This window comes from Poecile atricapillus, chromosome 1 (genome assembly GCF_030490865.1).
Source record: "Poecile atricapillus isolate bPoeAtr1 chromosome 1, bPoeAtr1.hap1, whole genome shotgun sequence".
Classification (NCBI taxonomy): domain Eukaryota; kingdom Metazoa; phylum Chordata; class Aves; order Passeriformes; family Paridae; genus Poecile; species Poecile atricapillus.
Genome location: NC_081249.1, coordinates 177,748,837 through 177,769,663, shown reverse-complemented (window position 1 = coordinate 177,769,663; position 20,827 = coordinate 177,748,837). Strand labels below are relative to the sequence as shown.

At 41.1% G+C, this 20,827-nt stretch overlaps 1 protein-coding gene across 4 annotated transcripts in view; it reads left to right on the top strand.

Moving 5' to 3' along the window:
- PELI2 (pellino E3 ubiquitin protein ligase family member 2) overlaps positions 1-20,827 on the top strand; it is a 79,961-nt gene that overhangs the window by 13,019 nt on the left and 46,115 nt on the right. For 2 of the 4 annotated variants that reach the window (XR_009279047.1, XM_058852237.1), the window contains exon 2: positions 11,395-11,581. Coding sequence is in view for 3 of the 4 variants with exons in the window: in XM_058852237.1 (XP_058708220.1) it covers positions 11,395-11,581 (187 nt within the window). In the remaining variant the exon portion in view is untranslated. The remainder of the gene's footprint in view (positions 1-11,394; positions 11,582-20,827) is intronic. The other 2 variants (XM_058852259.1, XM_058852249.1) reach the window with 1 other exon arrangement.

Sequence of the window (20,827 nt, the reverse complement as noted above, 5' to 3'; positions counted from 1 at the left end):
TTGTCCTTGGCTAAAACTCTGAAAGGAAGAATCTGGGATTTGTCCAGACATGACTGCCTCTCCAGTAGGTTTCAGGCTTGTTCCTTTATAATGGGCAGTCCCAGGAGATTTGCTTCTGAGTTTCACAAAGATATGGAAACAAACTGATGGGGTGTGAATATTTCTGGATGTCATTCTTATCTTCTGCTCCCCCTCAAGGTGGTGCAGCCTGAGAGATTTCTACAAATGCTCCTTTTTGATAGGGCTGTAGGAGGAAAGGAAAACAGTTGTGGGAGACCCTTAGAGATATTGTAGTGAGTCTAATGCCAAAGAATTGACAGAGTAGCAAGGGAATGTGTGGTTTATGTTCTGAAATGCAGCACCTTTAGCTGGGCAAGGGAGGACAGGAAAGAATTTGGTATCTCCAAAACCCACATAAAAATGAGATAGACTCAGATTATGTCTGTACTTACACATCCTCATGCACTGCAGTGGCTGCAAAGCTTTTTAGCATTATACCACTCCCCTCTTCAGCTGGAAACAGTGCAGCATGGCCAAGGTGCCCTTATGGAGAGTGATGTCAGGTATAAAAACTTGAGGGCAACAGGGAATCTCTCGAGCCAGGCAGCTGTAATCAATTACTTGATTTCAGTGTCTCTGAACTAGCTCCTGCAGTCATGCTTTGCTGGGCAATGCACTTCCAATTTCAGTCTTGAGCTCGTGAGCTTTATTTCCACAGCTGAATTTCCATTTGGCTTGCAAAAGCTACTTCTGAGTCCTGTAATGCTGTTTGATACTATGGCCTGTACTTGGGGAAACACTGCTTTAAACAGATCCTCTGTTTTCTTGGTCTGGTTTGCTCCATAGGGCGTCCTTGCTTTTAAAATCAAAGGAACCTAGAGAAATAGAGAAAAGCATATGGGGTGGCTTGTTTTCTTGAAAGTTGGTGAATAAAAATAGTAATAGTATGCTGTCTGTCTTTGTGGGTGTTGGCAGAGAAAAAGAGCTGTATTTCCAAAGGAAAAAATTTGAGGGAGAGCTATCTGCGGTTTTAAACTTATTTTCTGTTCTACAAACCATTGTGCCACTTGTACACATTACTTAGTATTTGTTGGAATGAAACTTCAGCTTGCAGAGTATAACCAGAAGTAGGGAAACTGGAATAGCCCTGCAAATGAGCTGAGTGAGAATTTTGCTCTAGGAAACTTCTCTGCTGTAGAGCCTTCAGTGTGGCTTCAGTCTCAGAACTTGTATCTGTGCATAAACACAGGCTTGTGTGGTTGTCTTGTGTAAAAATCTCTTGTTGCTTCAGTGGGGGGGAGACGCCTTCCCGTCTGCAGAGCACAGCAGTGCAAGATCTCCTGTTCAGGCACTGCTACACGAAGTTGTGTAGTGAGATTCTTCAGAGATCAGAATCTCTGAGCGTTTGGATTTGAAACAAAACATTAGGAATTCATCACTTCTGTTGCTTTGATTCATTGTTAATAAGTGGTGTTTTCTGAGGCCCATGAAAGGTCAGTGTTTATTTTATGTAGCATTTTTGGGAAGCCCTCTTAAGGGAAGCAAAATCTCAAAATTCTGTGGGGTGAAAGTATAAAACAGAGACTTTATTGTCAGGAAGGGACATAGATCAGAATTCATTCTGCTGATCAGCAATAAACACTTAATGGCTTTGCAGAAATGTTTTCCTGGCTAGAGATGTCTGATTAACTTTGTTACAGATTATGATAAAAGCAAACACCCAAGGTTGCTGTGAATTAGTAAGCTGTCAGTGTGTTTTAAGTCTGAAGAAGATATATTGAAGTCCAGCTCTCTGTAGTGCTGCACTGATAATTTCTGGTTTATTAAGACTTTTTTAAAAGCCCCACAGGTACAGCAGTGCTGTGATGCCTGTGAACTTTGGGTCCACACAGGGATCCAGTAGATTGGTGGTAGTTCTTTCAGACTGGGTATGAAGAATAATTTATCCTGTGTGGATTTTAGGGCACATAACACAGTTGCTAACCAAGAACAGGCAGAATGGTAATTCTTTGCTTTTTCTCTTTACTTTCCCTCTCTAAATGTGCTAGGAGCAGGCAGTGCAGTAGATTATCTTCCCTTTGACAGCCTGTGCCATGGAGCAGTTGATATAATGCAGAATCAGTGATATTAAGGAAGCTGCTGTGTTCAGAGGCAGCAACGCTTGCAAGTGCTACAAAGAAGGAAACCCAATTCTTTGTTTTCTGTTCCTGAGGCAAATATTTGGGATTCTGTTGAGCAGTTAGGGTTGAACTGAGGGCTGTGAATTTGTAAGGGTGTCTTTTTTTCCCTGGGAAACTAAAAAGAATGTTAAAATCGATAGAATTAGACTCAGAGCTGCTCTTGCAGCTCAGGATGCAGTAGTTGAGTGCCTCACTTTCTATGCAGTGCACTGCTGGTGAGATCACCTATATTCACAAAATGGATGCAAATTTTGTCTCTTCCTCTGTGCTAAATGGTACCGAAACCAGCCTAAGAAGATTCTTGTCATGCTCGAGTGTTTGAAAAAGCTGTAACAGACATCTTGGAACTTCTTCCACTCTGTGAAATCACAAAAATGACATTGCCACTGCCTGTATTTGGAGGTGAAGTTATAAGAAAGCTATCAGCTTTTCTTGTGAAAATGTGAACTATCAAATAGTCCTTGATAGGGTTTTAGGGAAAGCACTTGATTTCCTAGGAAATGACTATTGGGACTGTGCTTTTATTTTCAATGGCTCAAATGGTCCTTTGAGTGAAATGTAGTTTCTCCATAATGTTTAATGTAGCACAGTTTCATCTGTAACATGGTGTTATTACTCTTCATTCCTCAGACTAAAATTTGAGCAGTTTGGTTTTGCACCTTTGAGCGTGTGGAAACTACAAATAGGTTGGGAGGATGTTCAGAATGTGAGGGCAGGTGGGTTTTGAGGTCTCTCATCCTCTTACATGCTATGAAGTCTAATTTGTCTCAATTTGGAAACTTGCAGCCTTTTCTTGATCTGATATTTAAGAGCAGATTGTAAATAGTTTCCAAACAAAGCTGTGTGGTTCTGAGCCTCTGGTGGTGTGTGGATCAAGTCTTCCTCCTTCCCTTCTTTCCTCCTGTGCACCAAAAGCCAGCTGTGCTTAGTACTTTGCTTTGAAAGGGATTTTGTGTTTTTCTGACTTGTTTTGAATGCAGTGAAAGTCAGATCTCGCTTTCTGCTCTGTGTGTATTTAACCAAATTCTATATCAAACAATTCCAGTGGCATTTGATAGATTATAGATCCTTCTCAGATGAGTAGCGTTTTCTCCGTGCTATGAGAGGTTTAGGGTTGGAAAGAGGATTCTCCAAACGTGGTGCTTTGCCCACCTCTTGTGCTCTTTTAGCTGGAATAAAAAGCATGATTTGAAATGAACCTGATTAGTTTATACCCTGTGTTTTGCTGTGCACTAACATTGCTGGTTTTATGCAGCGGTGAATGGTTTTAGCTGACAGCTTTGGAGATGGGCTTAAAGCACTGAATAAAATTGCCTCCTTGTTAAATGAATGCTGGGGGGAACTGTAAAATGTTGGAAATAGGGATTGTTAAGGAAATTATTATGTGAAAGAAGAGGTTTCCTTACCCCTTACCCTTTGCTTTTTGAAAGGGAAACCTCTTGCATTCTAATGTTCTGCTGGCATATTACTTCTATTGGAATTGGTATAATAATATCTTAAATATGGGATTTTTTTTCTGTTAAAGTTGCTACCTTTCTTTTTCTCTGATCATATCATGATTATGGATGACTTCTGTGTTTTGTGTTGTGAGACTCAGGTCATCCCTGCTTTAGAGAGCTTTTAGCTATTAAGTTGTTTGGAGCTCTCAGGTTATTTGACTGCTTTAATTGAAGCTTAACCTAATGAACTAGCAGGCTGCATCAGCATGTTCCTTGGGTTCTTCCAGTGTGTCAGCTTTTAATCAAACTCTTGTGCTACTTACACAGCTTATCTTTGATTTCACAAAAACAAAAGCAACAAATTAATTTCCAGAAGAATAATCTGAGACAAGTAACAAGCCACTTGCTAAGGAAAAAATCAAGAAGGTACTAAGAAGTTTGTGCAGAAAGTTTCTCCCAGCCCAGAAGAAATGCCAGCTCTTCTGTATTCCTGACTGGATCTCTCTGCTCTTCTGTGCCAAGTGGCTGCAGTAATAAATCCCTGACTCCTGTGCCCCTCATTTGGGGACTGGTTCCTTCTGCTACTTCTGGATTTTCTTACTCCAGAATTTCTTCCTCTGCCCCTCAATGAGGAGAAGAGTATGAAAATAGCAGAGTTTTGGGAATCTTGGAGGAAGCTGGATGTGTGGTGTAAATAAAGCTGATTAAAAGCAGTTCTTACACAATCCATGTGGTATTTGCAAGCCAAGAGCATCCTTTAACTTTCTGTATGGAGTGAAGTTAATACAGATCAGGTGTGTTTTTCTTGAAGTGCCTGTATTACGTAAGCTAAACATGCATGAGGATTAGTCAGCTGTATTGTCTATAAATATTCTCCCTGAAACAAACTTGATTTTTTATGACTCTTAAGTTACAGCTGTTGTGATAGCAGGGTAGTCCTGCTGGTGCTGGAGGGGGATGTGTGGAGCGGAATAATTAAAAAAATAATGATTTAACCTCATCTGTAGGGTACTAAATTCTTTCATCTCTTGCTGGGAGGAGGTGGGAGGAGCAGGAGGAGGCCACAGCAGCCAGGAATAGGCTTTCCCCCCAAACCAGAAGAGTGACCAGTTCTGTTCCAGAACGCCAGAGAATAATTAAGGTCACTCTGGAGAACCTCAGCTACAGCACATGTGACTTCTTGTGGTGTTTCCACTAGATAAGGTTCCACTTAATTTGTATACCCTGTGAAGGAGGAAAGTAGGTTCTAGCTTATCTGATCTGCAGTAGGTGCCTCTGAAAGCTATTTTTGTTGTTTTTTTTGTGGTGTACATAACCTTTTGCTGTGTGCTGAGCTAATCCCTGGGGCTGGCTGGATGGATGTGAACATAAAAGCTCTGTGAGGCTTTGGGGCCAGCTCACTGCTGGGTTCCTGATGGATGGTAGGAGCAACTTTTGAAAGGTAGATATAAAAAGTAATTAAAATTAACTCCTAGTCATGAGCCAGTGGTGCAAATCAGCCTTTTCTCTGAAAAATCTGGAGTCATGGCACAGATCAGGTCAGGCTGCATTTCACTGAATCACTGCAGCCTCTTTGAAGGCTTGAGGACAGTACAGGGAGCTTCAAACAAAGCAAGGAATACTAAAGTTTAGTGCTGGGGAGGAGAAGGCTTGTGGTGAACACACAGAGCTGATCACTGTGCCAAAGAGTATTCCAAAGGTGCTGAAGAAGGGAATGCTTCCTGAAGTGTTTTATGATAGTAAAGTGACTTCACAAATGCAAGTTGTAAGAACAAACACTTGTCTCAGAAGCAAAAAAAAACCAACCCAAAACCCCAAACTGATTGTAGCCACAATTAATAACTCCAACATACCTTTCTTATGGATAATCAAATTCAAAGATGCAAAAACATTGCTTTTAATTGGGTAAAGAGATGAGATTATTTGGGACTTTGGAACTTGTTGGTTTGGATTTTCTTGCTCTGCAGGAAGACTGGCTTTGTTAAGCTGTACGACTGGTAGTGATTAGGAAGCATTTATGCCTATGGAGATGTCTTAGCCAGCAGAGTCTGAGGTGGGACTGTGTCTTTCTTTCAGGACTTCCTCCCAGGTTGCATAAACCAAAGGTTTTGGATCAGTGGCTTTTTTGTTAATGAAAGGATGGAAGCTCTTTGGTTATCCATGAGTTGTTTATTGCTGTAGCCTTTCTACTTAATACTACTTTAGTTTTTCTGTTGCAACTATTTAAAACATTTTCCTTCAGAAAGAAAGCAAAATCTGAGGGGAATTAATCTTCTAGCACTTGAGCCTCCTGTGAGAAGGAAGAGAGAATAGGTTGTTTCATGTCTTTGGTGGATTTGGCAGGTAGTGCAGATTTGCTTGATCTAGATCTGCCTTGCTGTGTGCATGGGGGGAAAGTTTTAACTCTGAAGAAGTTGAAACTCAATGGGGAGACCTGGATCTTCCAGATTAACTCAAACAGAGGTGTCATGGATTGCCTGGATCAAGCCTTTGAGTTGGGTGGGAGTGGAGCAGGTGACTGCCAGCTCTGTTTTCAGTCATTGTGTGGTCAGAAAGCAGCTGTACATTTTTCCAGAGGTGCATGAAAGGGAACCTTCTGGCCAGCCAAGGCTTGAGTGCCTGGAAATGAGGGCAACAAGGATAAAACAGTATCTTCCTTCCAGCATCCAAGAAACTTCAGCGTTAAAGGTGTTTGTTGCCATCTGTTGTAGTGATCTCTGAAGCCCTGTGATGTTCAGGGAGCAGTTGTGTGTTCACTGCCAAAACTCCCCAACAGGAATGGGATTAGCACACCTCTGGTGGTGGAGGCTGCTTCTGGAACAGGCACTGGAGCATGCAATCAGCTGGAGACAAGCTGAGACCTAAATTCATATTGAATTCATACCTGTGACACTGATACAGCACCAGAGAACACAGCTCCAAGAAGGAAATGAACCAGGAGTATCCCATTGCTACAGAAGAACTCCTTAGCTTTGCTTTTGCTATTTGGCAACTCTTCCCCATGAGATTAAGTCTGAGAATAAATTCACTGTTGTGTTTCACTGAAATTCTCAGATAGCTGGCAGACAGCAACTGCTTGTTTTTTGAAGCTGTGATGCAGAAAAATGTGTTTCAAATAATTCTTGCTTTTTTTAAAAAAGGGAATCCTTAGCCATTCTTTTGTTGAAATATTACTAGATACAAAATGAATTGTTGAGGTTGATACAAGGGAAGGGGGCGTAAAGACTGTGAAGTACTGGTGGTGATATTATATAAAGGGAGACACAAATACGGTTATTTTGTTGTCAGTGTTGCATATGTTGAAGCTTTGTGTTTTGCTATAAGCTATAAACATGTGACTTTTCCCTTTTAATGTATGTTCAAGGGAGGGAGTGCTGGTTGCTTCAGCAGCAGAGGGTTTTCCAGTTAGTCAGGACTTGAGTGTGAAGCCATGAAAAGCTCTGGGACTGGGTGTTCAGATCAAAAGAAGAGGGATCTTTAGCCTTCATATGTGGTGGATGTCATGACTGCTATAAACTCACAGTAATTCCAAGGGGATGTCTCCTGCTCTCTGCTGTTTTCCATGTTGCTGATACAAGTGCTTCTGTGGCTTTGCAATGGGCTGGAGAGTGAGGAATGTGGTTTTAAAACTGAACTTAAAGCATAAATCTAGTTTTGTTTCCTCTTCCTGTGAACCAAGGAGAGAAGCAGAGGGAATGAATTAACAAGTGAAAGGTGAGATTGCTGCTTTTGGCAGCAGTGTGGGACCACACTGGTTCAGGGATGGTGAAAATAGTGAAAATACACTGTAAGCACAAACCGAATTTTGCTGTGTGTAGGGTATGTACTACAGGATTCTACCAAATATGGGATCAGAATGTACTTACAGGGAAAGATTTATTCAAGTCTGATTCCACTTCTGGACCTTTATTGTTCAGTGAGCAAAGATGTGCTGTTTGACTCACTAAAGCTATGGAAACAACTAAACTGCAGCATCTCATCTGTTTATAGCCAAGTCTGTCATTTGGGATGGCTTTCATCAAAAAACAATGAGGTGTGCTGTAGATCTCTTAGCAATAGACAAGGAAAGCAAAGTAAAAGTATTTTTGTTTTTTGTCTGGGGGCAATATTACTGGTGAAAATCAGGAGTTGTTCAGTTTTAGTCTTTTGGGAGATTGCATAGGTATGCAGAAGTATTTAAGTTTATGATGGCTTGTATTTTGATAGCATTGTAAAAAAAGCCAGCTACATGCAGCACCTTCAATGTCAGCTACTAGATACCTTAATACCATAAAAGGATGATTTCCTTGAGTTGAAGTCAAACTTTCCAAGCTGCAGGTCAAGATTTAGAGCTCTTGTACCACATAACAGAGCTGTCATTTACTCTTCACCACTGTCTAGGCTGGATTGATTTTAAAAAACAAAACCAAAATAACCATAAACCAAAAAAGCTTGTGTAACAAGCCTTCTGACAAATAGTTCAAAGCTGATCTCTGAAGTAGACAAGTCCTTGTAGTAATACAAGTAGTACAAGACTTGTAGAAAGTAGGAACTTGCCACAGTGGACTGTGGGAGAGAGCATGTGTGGTCTTGCTCTCCAGACAGCCCTGAATCCAGGCAGAGAAGAGGCTTTCATTACATATCCCAGCCATGGGAAAAGCTTAATTGGAGTTTGCAGCTCATTGTATACCAAACTCTTCAAGTGTTTGATGTAAATCTGTAGGAAACTGGCTTCGATAATTATGGTGCCCATAGCCCATGCCAACACCACTCCCTTATTTGCAAGGAATAGAGCTATCAACTGAGATAATTATCCCAGGAGGTTTCATGATGCAGCTTGTCCCAGTACTGCTGTCACTGAGCATTTGGAAAAAGTACAGGGCTGCTCCTTCCACGAATATTGGTCTGATGAACATCTGGGGAACTTCCAGAGTGCCCCATGGATCTGTGTGTGGGCAGGGTGCTCTCAGAAATGATTGTTCTGTGAAATTGAGATTTTTCCTAGTTTGTTTATTAGTTGGAAATGTTTGTTCCAGGCTTTTTGGTGGGGTGAAGGAGAGTTCCAGCTGCAGGTTCTTCTGGTAAGACTGGCCTTGTGAAGCAGAAAGCTGTGTGGTCCCTAAGCTGATCCTGGAGCTCTTGGAAGAGCACAGAGGAGAAGGGAAATGGCTCTCCTTTGTGAGAGGAAGCGTTTGGTGACAGGGAATTTGTGTCCTCAATCCTGGTCCCTTCTCCATGTGTGATCCCATCCTGTTGCTGCTTGGAGGGCAGCACTTGTTGCTCGTCCAGGCACTGCTCAGTGGAGGAGCTGAGCCATGGAGAGGAGAGGGCAGGGCAGGTTTTGTTGTATTTCTGGTGCCTGTGCTGAGAAGAGCTGACCCAGCAAGGTGTGGGCAGCTATTCCTCCTGTCGGGTGCTGAATCCAGATGTGTCCTGGAACAGCTTGAGAGACCTGGCCTAGGAAAAATGAACCCTTCTTCTGGCTGTGGAAAGAGGCAACTTCTCACACCCTCTTTTCTTTTCTCCTTCTAAAACGTGTGTGTATCCCTAGGAATTGTCCCAGCTCTTTCTACCGCTGTTGGATCAAAAATCAAACTTGCAGGTCCATAATTGAAGCATAACAAATCATAAAAGTACCACTCAATTCCTCCTGCCCTTTGTGGAAAGGAAATGTAGAAATGGGCACAAGGAAAACCTTCTTGAAACCTTCTTGTCAGTGCTAATCAGGATGAATGAGTTCAATGTTCACTTTGCTTGTATTTCCTTCCTATTTGAAGATTCCAAGAGATCTTTTAACCTTGAACTTTTCTTTATTTATCTATTTTAACAGTAATTAAACCCCACAGAGATCTGAAATTAAATAGAATGGCCTTTCCCAGTTAAAATTGTGTTCTGAAACTAAGGGGGAAAAAAACCCCAAACAATAAAACCCCACTTGCCTGGTTTTAACTTCCAGTGGAACTACTTTAATTCATTACTGTTTAACAGTTACACATAAGAAAAATCAATTACAGGATATAAAGCTAGCAATGGTAATATATATAGTAGTAATATATTATTTCTGAGGGAATTGTTACTTTTTTAGGTTTCCAGATAAAAATACTTTTCGAAAGAATGTTGTCTTCAACAAGTTAAAACTTGCTGGCATATTCCTGATAATAATGTCTTTGAAAGAAAGCATGTGCATATACCCAGGGAGATTCAAGTGGGGAATCAAATAACTCCTATTTTAAGGGCTGGTATTTAAGCTGCCTGTGGAACATTTTGATGTAGCTTTCTAGAGATTGATCTCTTGTGATGAGGATCCACAGGCTGCACTCCTCTGGAGTAGAGTTAATAAGAAATTTCCAAGGTGCAAGTAGGCCTGGCATGAAATAGTAGTGATTTACTCCTGTTTGTTTTGTGCTGTATTTGGGAATCTCCTTTAATATTCCAGAAAAACACAGTGGTCTTCCCTATGAAAACGGGAGTGAGAGGAGAAGTTCAGCTGGGAGTCTCTCAACTTTTTATGTGGCTTTAGCATTGTGTATTAAATGTCCATTTATTAAATGTCTGCATTTTAAATCTAGAGCAGTGAGATTTGAGATAATTTTTATCTTAAATCTGTTCTTGCTTGTGCTCAGTCATTCAGCAGTCCTGCCTTTGGGATTCCTAGAAGGGTAGGAGGCTCTCCAAGTACATTCTCCTGTAATACAAATAGTTACATATACAGGATGTAATAATAATTTAGAAAAATATTCCGGGTTACTGCACTGCTGCCTCTTTCCTTTTCATATTATTTTTCTGCCTGCAATATTAACCTGTAATCATAAAGACGTAGGAGAGGGATAGTATAGAACAGACCTCACCAGTAAGACAGAGGAGATTTATCAGTGGAGTAATATCTGTAGTTTCTTGGACAAAAGGCTGAAAGCTCTGAGGATCAGGAATGGAAGAGTCAGTAAAGCTCTGAAAGCTCTTCCAGCTGAGAGCTGGCTGGAATGGTGGTGAAAAGTCTCTACCTGACCTAAGTCTTGGGGATGAGGTGATGGTGAATTCCATGCGTGTGCACTGCAAAGAAATTTCCAGTTGATCCCTTCCCTGGGGAAGGAGCTCTGTTCCCTTGAGGCTTCAGACTTCTCTGAATAATTAATCCATTGGGTCTGTGTCCTCAGGGAGAGATGAAAGAACTGTCGAGGGCTCCTGTGTTATACCTGATAAAGAAAGTCATTAGTGAGGCTTCACATAAATTAAAAAGACTTGCATCCCCTTTCCTTAATAATAGATGAAGCCTTTAGGATTAAAGTTTTTTTAAAAATAGAGGGGGACACAACTAGCAAAGCATTCTATGTGAGTAAAATTCCTTTTCACATAATTTTACTTGCCCCTAAATTATTTTGGCTTTCCATGTTGCCCCTGTTCTTCCTCCATTCCTGCATGAGATGTGGGCAGACAGGTGGTAGGGTAAAAACATTTTAGAGCTCCTCATATTATGAAATTAAAATGAAGGTGTAGAGTTTGTTCTTCCAAATTCATTTGATTCTAGATGTGAACAGGCGTTTCTGTGGCTGAAAAACTGAGCATTTCATTTGTAGTTAATTACCTTTAAATGAGAATAAAATTTCAACCATTGGTAGATAAAGAATGTTTGAATGCTCCATTCAGGAAGCAAAACTAGGCCTGATGGTTACTTCTTTTTGTTTTTCCCCATGCATTTGATGATACCAAACTCTATTGTGGCCAAATTACCTCTCTCTCCTTTGCTGGATTCCAAACTGGGACTGTTTTATGCTAAACTTTTTTTCCTTTATTTCCAGATATAATGGATCCCTCCCTAATGGAGACAGGGGGCGCAGGAAAAGCAGATTTGCCCTTTGTAAGCGATCGAAGGCAAGTGGCGTTAAACCCAGCACTGTTCATGTCATCTCTACTCCTCAAACATCAAAGGTATGTGACCCTGAGCAAATCCTGGTTTTGGATCATCCTGTGTGGAGAACAGCTCAGGTATTGCTGATGATTTTCCAGTTTATTCTGTGCTTATAGGATACTTTTGTTGTGATGGAGAGGCTGCAGTGGATTTGCTTTCTGGGGTATATAGCTTTAATCCAGTTACCTGTTTAAAATAATCTGTAAACTTGGGTATGAGATAATCTGACCTTCCTGCCCTGGTCAGAAAGCTGGCTGTCAGTGCTGACTGTTTTATCTGAGCCATGGACTACACAGGGAATAAAAACATGAGAAGTATTTCAGTTTCTTTCTCATTGGAGTGATATTTCTTTCCTCTTCAGGAAGATAACTAACATGCTGTAAAAAATGTTCTGATCCCTTTGGGCCTTTCATTTTTCTGAAAAACGAAGGGCAAATTTTTCAGACAAATTTTTGCCTGAAGTTTAGTGTGGGTGAAGGAGGAAAAGCAGCAAAGTTAATATATTAACATAGTAACATATTAATGTATAGGAGTGTCCAGGTCAGAATTCTGATGGTTGAATGTACTTCAGGCTGCAAAAGGTCTTCCTACCTCTCTTCACAAAGCCTTTTCTTAGAAGCAAGAAGTGAGTAGAGTTTATACTAAACTGAGGGGGGAGTTAGGTGGTGGCACTCACACAAGAAGATGGTTTGTGTAAAATGTACTTCACTGAAATATCTTTTGGGGCAGAGAGAGACTCTTCACTGTGCTCAGAAATGTGTTGTCTGACTTGGACCAAGAGAAGAAAATGGGATTGTTTTCTTTTCCAATACACACCATACACAGTATATGCCTAAACTTACCAAAATACACAATATCAGAGCTTGTTCTCTTTGAACATTGTATAGGTGTAGCCTGCTGCAGATAAAGGAGTCTTTTGGATTAAAAATTAGAGTAAATATTTTTCAGTGTTTCTATTACCAAAATGAAGGCTTTTGTGAGTTAAATCTTCCTGATGAAATCAACCTTCAGAACAGATCTGTAGTATATGTTGGTAATTCTAGTTTGTTGCTTAAAATGTAACAAATGGGGAAAAAAAAAGTGTTTTAAATAGTGGATGAAAATATAAACATCTTCCCACTGGATGATCTTAAGCATTTAGACTGCAGATAGTATTTCAGCATTTGAGTTGCAAAATATTTAAACACCTGGCAGACACCAGTAGGAACCTGGTTAATGTTCATCTGTGGTGTTATTGTAGTGCAGATAAAATATGTGTGCTGTACAAATTCGTGCCCTTATAAAGATAGCAGAGGGTCTGGGGCATTAAAGCCTTTCCTCTGAGCAGTTGGATTTGGGTAGATGTGTCAAGTTGAATGTATTTTGCACTTTCTCTGAACCCTTAGAAAAGAGCTTTTGTGTATTTGTGCTGCTGTCTGGGGCAGGGCTGGTGGATGTGTGCCAGAACAGTGGTGCAGTGGCTCTCAGTGAGTGCTCTTCCCATGCACAGAAAGGACACTTACATTTTAAAGATGCTGTCATCAGCTTTTCTCACATCTTGGGCACCAGAGCCTGAATTGTTTTACTGAGAATTGTTTCTGCATGTAACTTGTGTAAATGACTGCAGAAACAGGCTAATAGAGTGTGCTGCTTAGTTCTTAGAAAATAATGGGCAACATGACCTCAAAAGTTTGATTGTGCTCTCAGTCTTTCAGTCTTAACTCATATTTAGGAAGGATAAACCAGCAGAAACTTGTGCTGCATAGGATGTTAAGAAGTTTCCTCCCTTGACATCCTTCATTTTAACTTTACAGGTACCAAATTTCTATTTTGTTCTACTTACCTGTCACTGTAAATCTGTGAGTAAAAAGACAAGTCCTGTTGCTTTTTGGGTGGTGGATTTAGCAGAAGTCCTGCCTGCCTTCATTGGTTTTACCTCTGACAAACAGAGGCTTCAATAAGGTGCATGGCTGGTTTTGTGCTGATTGCATTAATGCAGCAGCTCAAGAACTGTAGCTGTCACCAATTTCAAGTTTGTGTGTCAGCCTGAACACTGCAATAGATGGTGAGAGGATGCTTGTCATGTTCCATTGTCCCTGCTGTGCAGGTGTCAAGGACAGCTGGAGTAGCAATGGCTTCAGTAGTAAATTTAGCTGAACTAATTGCATATGAATCACTGCCTTTTGTTTTTTCCACTGAGCACTTGTTTTTTGCCACTCTGCCTTCTGAGGTGCTGAAGAAAGTCCAGAAATGTTTGGCCTTCTGAGGGTATTTGGGTGTATTTAGGAGAAAAGTAGTGCATTGAATAGTAAGTCTCAAGTTTTTTTTCAGGGTTGTCATTGTTAAAATACAGAGGCATCACTTCAACATTATGCACTGGACTTTAAAACCTATTTTATTAACTCTGTGCTTAGGCACCATTCAGTAAATTGTGTGGCATCCCCTATTTGACAAAAATCAGACCATTTGAGATGGACTTTTTCCAGCATTGTCTAAATTGGTTTGACTGAAAGAAAGAGCTTAAAACTCTCCTGCTGTCCTAAGCTTGTCTATGTGGACATGTCTGGGGTAGAGGTTTGGGGAATGGGGAGTGAATTTTCTTTAACTGAATATGGGTATTTCTCAAGATTTTAATAATCCCCTTTGCTGAATTAGAGAATTCAAAATCATCACATCACAGGAGAGATCATTCCTTGCCTCTTGACCTGGGTCTTGTGATGAAGAGGAAGGTTTATCAGTCACAATAACAGAATTTGGGAAAACCTTTCTCTGACTACCGAACTCCTAGGTGCAAATTCACTGTTGGCTCTTCATGACATAGGTAGGGTTGGTGATTTTTATTTTCAAGCTGCTGGGGCTGTTTAACGAAGTCAGTTGTAATGTTCATTTCATTTAGTTGAGTTAACTGTTGTTTTCATACACAATGTTTAATGCTATGAAACTCCAGTCAGTGTCTGCTGGTGTCTGAAATGATCACAGGGTTTTCTTGGGCAGAAATTCTCTAGTAAATTTCTGGCTGAACTTCAGGTGAGAGTGGGATAAAAGGTTGTCTTTGGAATAATCACCTGGGAATGATGGGATGCTGAACTGGACTTCACTGGGTTTTGGGAGGAATAGAGGAAGTTTTGATAAGGGTTTTTTGTATTTTGGGGGTTTGTGACATTTTTTTTTTTTTGGTTGGTGATATTTGAGTCTAACAAGGAAAGAGGTGCCTAACTGAAAACAAAACTGGCTTAATATCACTGGAGTGATATTTGAGGACAGATCTTTTCTTACAGATCTTAAGCAGGTCAATAATATGCTGTCAAAACAAAACTGTATGATCCCAATTTCTGCAAAGCATGGATGTTCCTGTTCCAGTCCACATGGAGTCTCTTGATTCAGTGGATCACTCAATTAACACTTTGTCCTGTACAAGCACAGGTAAAGTGTCACTCCTCATTGCTCCTCTCCATGACCAGCCCTGGCTTCTTGCTGGATGTTGTAAGTTGGGATTCCTTGTGGAACTCCCATATGAGAGGGGTGCTGGCAGCTGGTGTTAACACTGAGCTCACTGGTGTTACTGGAAACTCTGATCTTGGAATCCACCATGACTTTGGCTCTGCAAGCATTTAGATTTCTCTATTGGCTTCTGATGCTTCAGAATTCTTCCCATGGGTGTGAAGTTTAGAGAAATGAAGGGGTTTTATGTACATTTGAATTACCTGAAGTATGGCATAAGGAAGCAGGAATTGTTGACAGTAGCCCTCCAGGATTCCCTAGGATTAATCTGACAATATGACTGAATTCCCTTGTTACAGTGTGGATGGTAATTGAGACTTTCCAAAGTATTCAGTGGGCAAGAGAATATAACTGCTGAGCATTGGAAGTATTCCTTTTTAACAAGGGAATGCTGTGCTTTCCTGAGTGATTGCATGTATAATAGTGACTCCAGAAAAGATTCCAAATGCCTTTTGAATTGTTGAAGACTTGAAAAACCCCACATTTAATACCTTTCTATGGTGGTGTGTCTTGGTATTTATTATGTTTGTCTTTCTTAGGATCAAAGTTTTCCTTTGGTAACCTGTGGTAGATAAAGGCAACCTATTTTCTGTCCCATGAAATGAGTATTTCAAGCTGACTGAGGAAGATCTCTCTGACTTCCAAGTCCAATTACCTGCCGAGTTGGCTTCTGCTTTGTGCTATCACAACAGCAGCTTGGATAGTCACTGGCTGGGTTCCTGCAGCTCTAATCAAGTTTCCTGCTGCTGCTGGAGAAGAACAAAACACAGCCATACGAATAATTATTAGGTCGGGGAGAGAGCTGCAATTTGTGCTTTGAGTGACGAGAGAAAATGAAAGTATAGGATTCTTGTGATTAGTTATCTACTGTAGATATTGCATCTGCTTTGACGTACTTTGAATTGGGAGTAAAAAGGCCACAAATCCTTTTGGCGCTGACAGCTTTTTGGTGTCTCATTCTGAATGAGAGCTGTAGAGCTCAGCTGCTGTCAGGAGGATGCTGTATCTGACAGTGGCTTCTCTCTTTCCTGTTGGGCTTATTTATGGTCTAATCACTTCATGGAGCACTAATTTGTTCTGAAGTAACTTAATCACATAGGTGTCTTGAGAGCCCTGGCTTGTGCAGGGGCAGCTTTTTATTGGCTCATCAGACTGGGTCTGCTTGAATAATAGTTTCCTTGGTGTAATGTCCTTTTCTTCTATTAAATGAGCATCATCTTAACATGTTAACTCCCTACCCCTGTGCCCTGCAAATAGCAGGGAATGGTTAGGCAGGAGAAAATGGTTACACCAATTTCACTGGTAGGGCTGAATAAATAACAGCCCTTACTTGGTTTTGAGGCTTCCTCCTGAGCTTTTGGGTCCTGTTGAGTAGAATGCATGTCAAAGGTTTTGGAAAATCATTTTATAGTGTTTTCTAACAAAACCCAGATGTTTAGTGAAGGAAGGGGAATTAAAAATTGCTGAGGTCTACAACAATTATTTTTTTATGACTTAATGTTGCTTTTTGTTTTTGTGCTCTCCCTTCAAAGGATAAAAAAAAGATCAAAAATGCTTTCCTTGTAAACTCTCTTTAAACTACATCTGCTCTAAATCAATATTTTCAAGCACATTCTACTTGAACGTGGTGCCCTTTGAAAGCAGAGGAAGATGCAGTGATCACCAGGGCTGGTGTCAAGAAAGTGGGGAAGGTTTCATTTCCCCATCCGCTTCCCCTTGGCCTCCTGCAGGGAGCCAGGCTGTGCAAGCGCTGCTGTGCAGGATCTGTCACTTTGCAGCTCCCTTGACCATGTCAGAAATAACCTGGGGAGTTTGGGCTTGTGATGATGCAGAACCAGGGAAAGGAGAGGCTGCATCTCAGCTGAGGTTTAAATGCTGTATTGTAAGGTCAGACACTGCAAAACTTGCTGCCCATCACGGAATGTCCTCAATTTTTTTCTGCCACGGGAAAAGCGACGAGTAGGATTTGTACTGGAGACGGCAGAGCCACTTGTTTCACTGGAAGATGAAAATTTCACAGCTTGAGGTTAATGTAGCATGACGTTTAAAACTGTCTTGTTCCAGTTTGACTGGTTCCTGCCTGCTTCCCCACCGTTCCCCAGAATTTAGAGTGGAAATTTTGGACCACCTGCTGTAGTGGTGAAGCTCTATCCTGTTTCATATTTATTCTGTTTGGACTCTAAATTGGCTGGAATGGATCTCTGGTCTTGGAAGTGCATGTCTCCTGAGAGCTGAGCTGCTTTAAGCTTCCTAAAAGTCAGGAAAACTCCCCTTTTTTTTGGGTCAAATGAAGCTGGATGGCCTGAACATAGTATTTCTGCCTTTGGTGGTGCTGCCTTTGGAACTTGTTTGGGATAAGAGCCTGTAAGTTGGCAGTACTGAGGAAGATTCTCTTTAGGGTATTAAAATGATGGGGATCTGCTGTGATATTCCAGGTATTCAGGTGGGCTGTGCTGGGGCACAGTTGGGAACAGCCTGGTGACTGCAGGGGCTTGCATACAACTATTAGAGCCTGGGACTGTCAGTATCTGTAATAGAGGAATTCCTCTTCTCTGTACAGGTTGCTTCATGCTCAAAAGAAAATGCCATGACAAGGGGAACATGGCAGCTGATGATGGATATGCTTTTCCTGTTATCTCAAACTAATGTCCAGACGAAATTGTCTTAAATGGATGGAACATTGTGTTTTGGAAAAGTCAGGTAGTGTGTACTCAGTCAGAGTATGGAATTGTTCTCCTGGAACAGAGGATTTGGAACTGCATCAAAGAGGAGATGAGACTTCTCTGCTCCAGGGCTTTGTTGAGAGGGGCAATTATTTTGAAAACACAGAAAGCAACTGAAGTATCATGGGCCAACAGCAACTTTTCAAAGAAACAAACAGCTGCTACTCCTGTTTTACAAATTAGAAAATACTTGTTTTCCAGAGTGCTTAGAGATTTTGTTGATGGAAAGAACAAAATCTAAATATTTCTCTTTTTGAGAGTCTCTTATGACTCCATCTGTAAAATGAGTAATGTTATCTGTTTGCCAAGGGAAGAACTAAGAGGGGTGACTCTCGTGACATTCAAAGATTCCTCTTTCCACTCTGTAGGTCTCTTGTCTGAGGCATGTTTATGCTTTCTTTTAGATGTAGATTTACTTTGTTTTGAGATCCTGCTGGTTTGCTCTTATTCAATACCAAAGACCTCACAAATATTTTAGGAGAAGCCAGGGAGTATTTTATCCCGATAATCTCTTTTGAAGGGATATATTCCCAGCAAAGTGCTTATGGTGATGCTTCATTGGCTGGATGCTCCAAGCTCTTCAGCTCTGTGTGTAGAGATTCTCTGGCAGTCATAAAGTAATTCAGAATTCTTTAGCATTGTGGCCTTGCTTCTACAAGATTATTATTGCTTTTTTTTTATCATCCCTGAGGTGTCCTTTCATGAAAACAAACGAGTCCAGCCCCTGGACCTACATCAGAGCTTGTACTTAGGTGACCTCTGTGTCAGACTGAGTGTGTTCTGTACAGACTTGCCTTGAAATTCTGCATGTCTCTCGTCCACAGTGATTCTGCCAGTTCTTCAGGAAGTTCTGGACTCTGCAGATGCCTGCTGTGAGATAATGCTTGTGGTGATCTATACTTTGGCCTTCTAATTTCAGTAGCAGCAGATGCCTATCGCTGTGACTTGGGGAAGCTCATTAAAGGCCCAGCATTGCCAGCTTGCTCTGTTGTTCAGCCCTCTGTGTTCTCCCAGCTCCGAGGGATCTCTTTTCCACTGAGTTCAGCACAGCCAGGGAATGATGGATGCTTTCTTCTCTGCTTTTTGATACCAGCAAGCAGAGAGGGGTGTCACTCTCTGGCCACCTGAAAAACTCTGGGTTTGGTGCACTGAGCTCAGGATTGCACATTTCCCAGGGACTCTGACTCTGGGGGCTGTGGCCTGAGAATAAGGCCAGTGTCTGAACAGTGATCTGTCTCAGGCTGGGGTCAGCCTGAATTGTTGCACTCTCAGCCTCGCATGTTGACATCAACCAACACTTCTGTGGTCCCAGAGATTTTTCCTCTCTTGTTTTGTAAGTATAAGATATTGAGAGACATTTTTCTTTCTCTTTTGCCCTTACCCAGGGTAAGAAAAGGGGAAGCAAGTACAAGTTTGATTTCTGTGTATTTTAGTTTTCTTTCATGAAGATCATGTGGCCAAAGAAACTCTGTTCCAGGACCTGTAGCTGCACAAGTGTGTTTCTCCTCCCAGACTTAACAACTGATTGAAGGTTTAGATGACAAAGCACTCCCAGTTTGAAGCTTGGATAACTCTTGTGTTTAAAACAATTCTGTCCAGCATTGGTTAGGGGTGTTCTTGAACAGGGGAATCTGAAATGAAAGAATATGGAACTTCCCTTCCCTGGTGAGATAAACCACATTTTATACTTGCACTACAGCAATGCAAATTTCTGGATTTTACTGCTAACCTCAAATCCCAGAGAAGTTTAACTGAAGAGATGCTTTGTTTTTTAGTATCAGATGACCTCTGATAATGAGGACATTGTGGAACCAGAACATACACATTTACACCCTGGATGACCAGGGAATTTCTGAACCTGTAGCAGCTTTTTCTCCAGCTCATTGGGGAATTCTGTGGAAGCTGTTCTTTGTGTAGTGAGTTACAGCCTCTGAGGATCAGAGCTTCTGTTCCCTTCCCCAGACAGTGCTCTTCCTAACAGTGCTGTTGCTGAAGCTTTATTTCAGCTGAATGAGTCCAGAATTCCAGAAGAGGTAATTAAAGAGATCATATGGTTCAGAGAAGGTGAGGGAGAGGTGCTGTTCTGTGCTTGAGGTTTTTAGAGAATTTTTGAGTTATTAAAGCAAAACTTCTTGTGTGAATGATCAAAAAACCCTTCAGTGATTATGGACAGATTTCTGTAGCTTTCTCTTTTGAGGCACTGGACTTCATATATACAAGCCTTAGTAGTTTTGTATTTTCCAGAAATGTTTGGAGGGAATGTTGAGTAGGACAGTGAGAACAAATGCACAAAAGCTGGAAGGGGACCTGAAAGAAATTTTGGGGAAGCTTTGTGGATTACTTTTGACTTGTAGCCTTCCTATAATGGCAGTTACCATTATAAACTTTGGACAATAGGCTACAGTGTAAAACATGCACAAGTTTTTCCTCCTCCCTGTTCTCTCTACATTAGCATTTGGTTTTCCATACCTCTGTCTCTTACTCAGCCCACCAAAGAATCTTCCAGTGCTGAAGGTCAGGAATGAGGCAGTGCCTTGGTGGTCCAGGTGGGAGGCAGGGAGAGACAAAGCTGACCTTGCTTCAGCATGGACAGCTGCTCCCAGTTTGTTCCCAAAGAAAAGCTGGCCTTGGAAAGCTGGATTGTGAAACTTGGAAAAGCACATAAAGTGTTTTCCCTAACTTATCCCCCCTCCTCCTCAAATCTTTCTCAAATCTTTGTTTGGTGTTTTGTCACAAAAATTGACTCTGTTGCTACTTGAGTGTAATAAATAAACTGCAGAAGTCAAAACAAAATGTTTGCAATTTTGTTCCAGAGACAGCCCATGCTGACTGTCTTAAAATATCCCTGTGTTATGATCTTGCCTGTTACTGGAAACTAACTCTCTATAACTCTCCTTTCCTTGGTTAAAAATACCTTGGTTATTTAATGTTGTCTCTTGGTATATTTGCACTGTAGTAGCAAACACTGCTGGGGTTTAAAGTATCACTGTGCCATTATGTGATGCATCTTAAAACAAGGCTCTTTCTGAGGAACCTTTTTTTCATCTCCAGATGCAGATGTACATGCTAAATGTAGAGGTAAAGCTCTGATTTTTTTTCTCTGACTGCTGAGAAATTCGG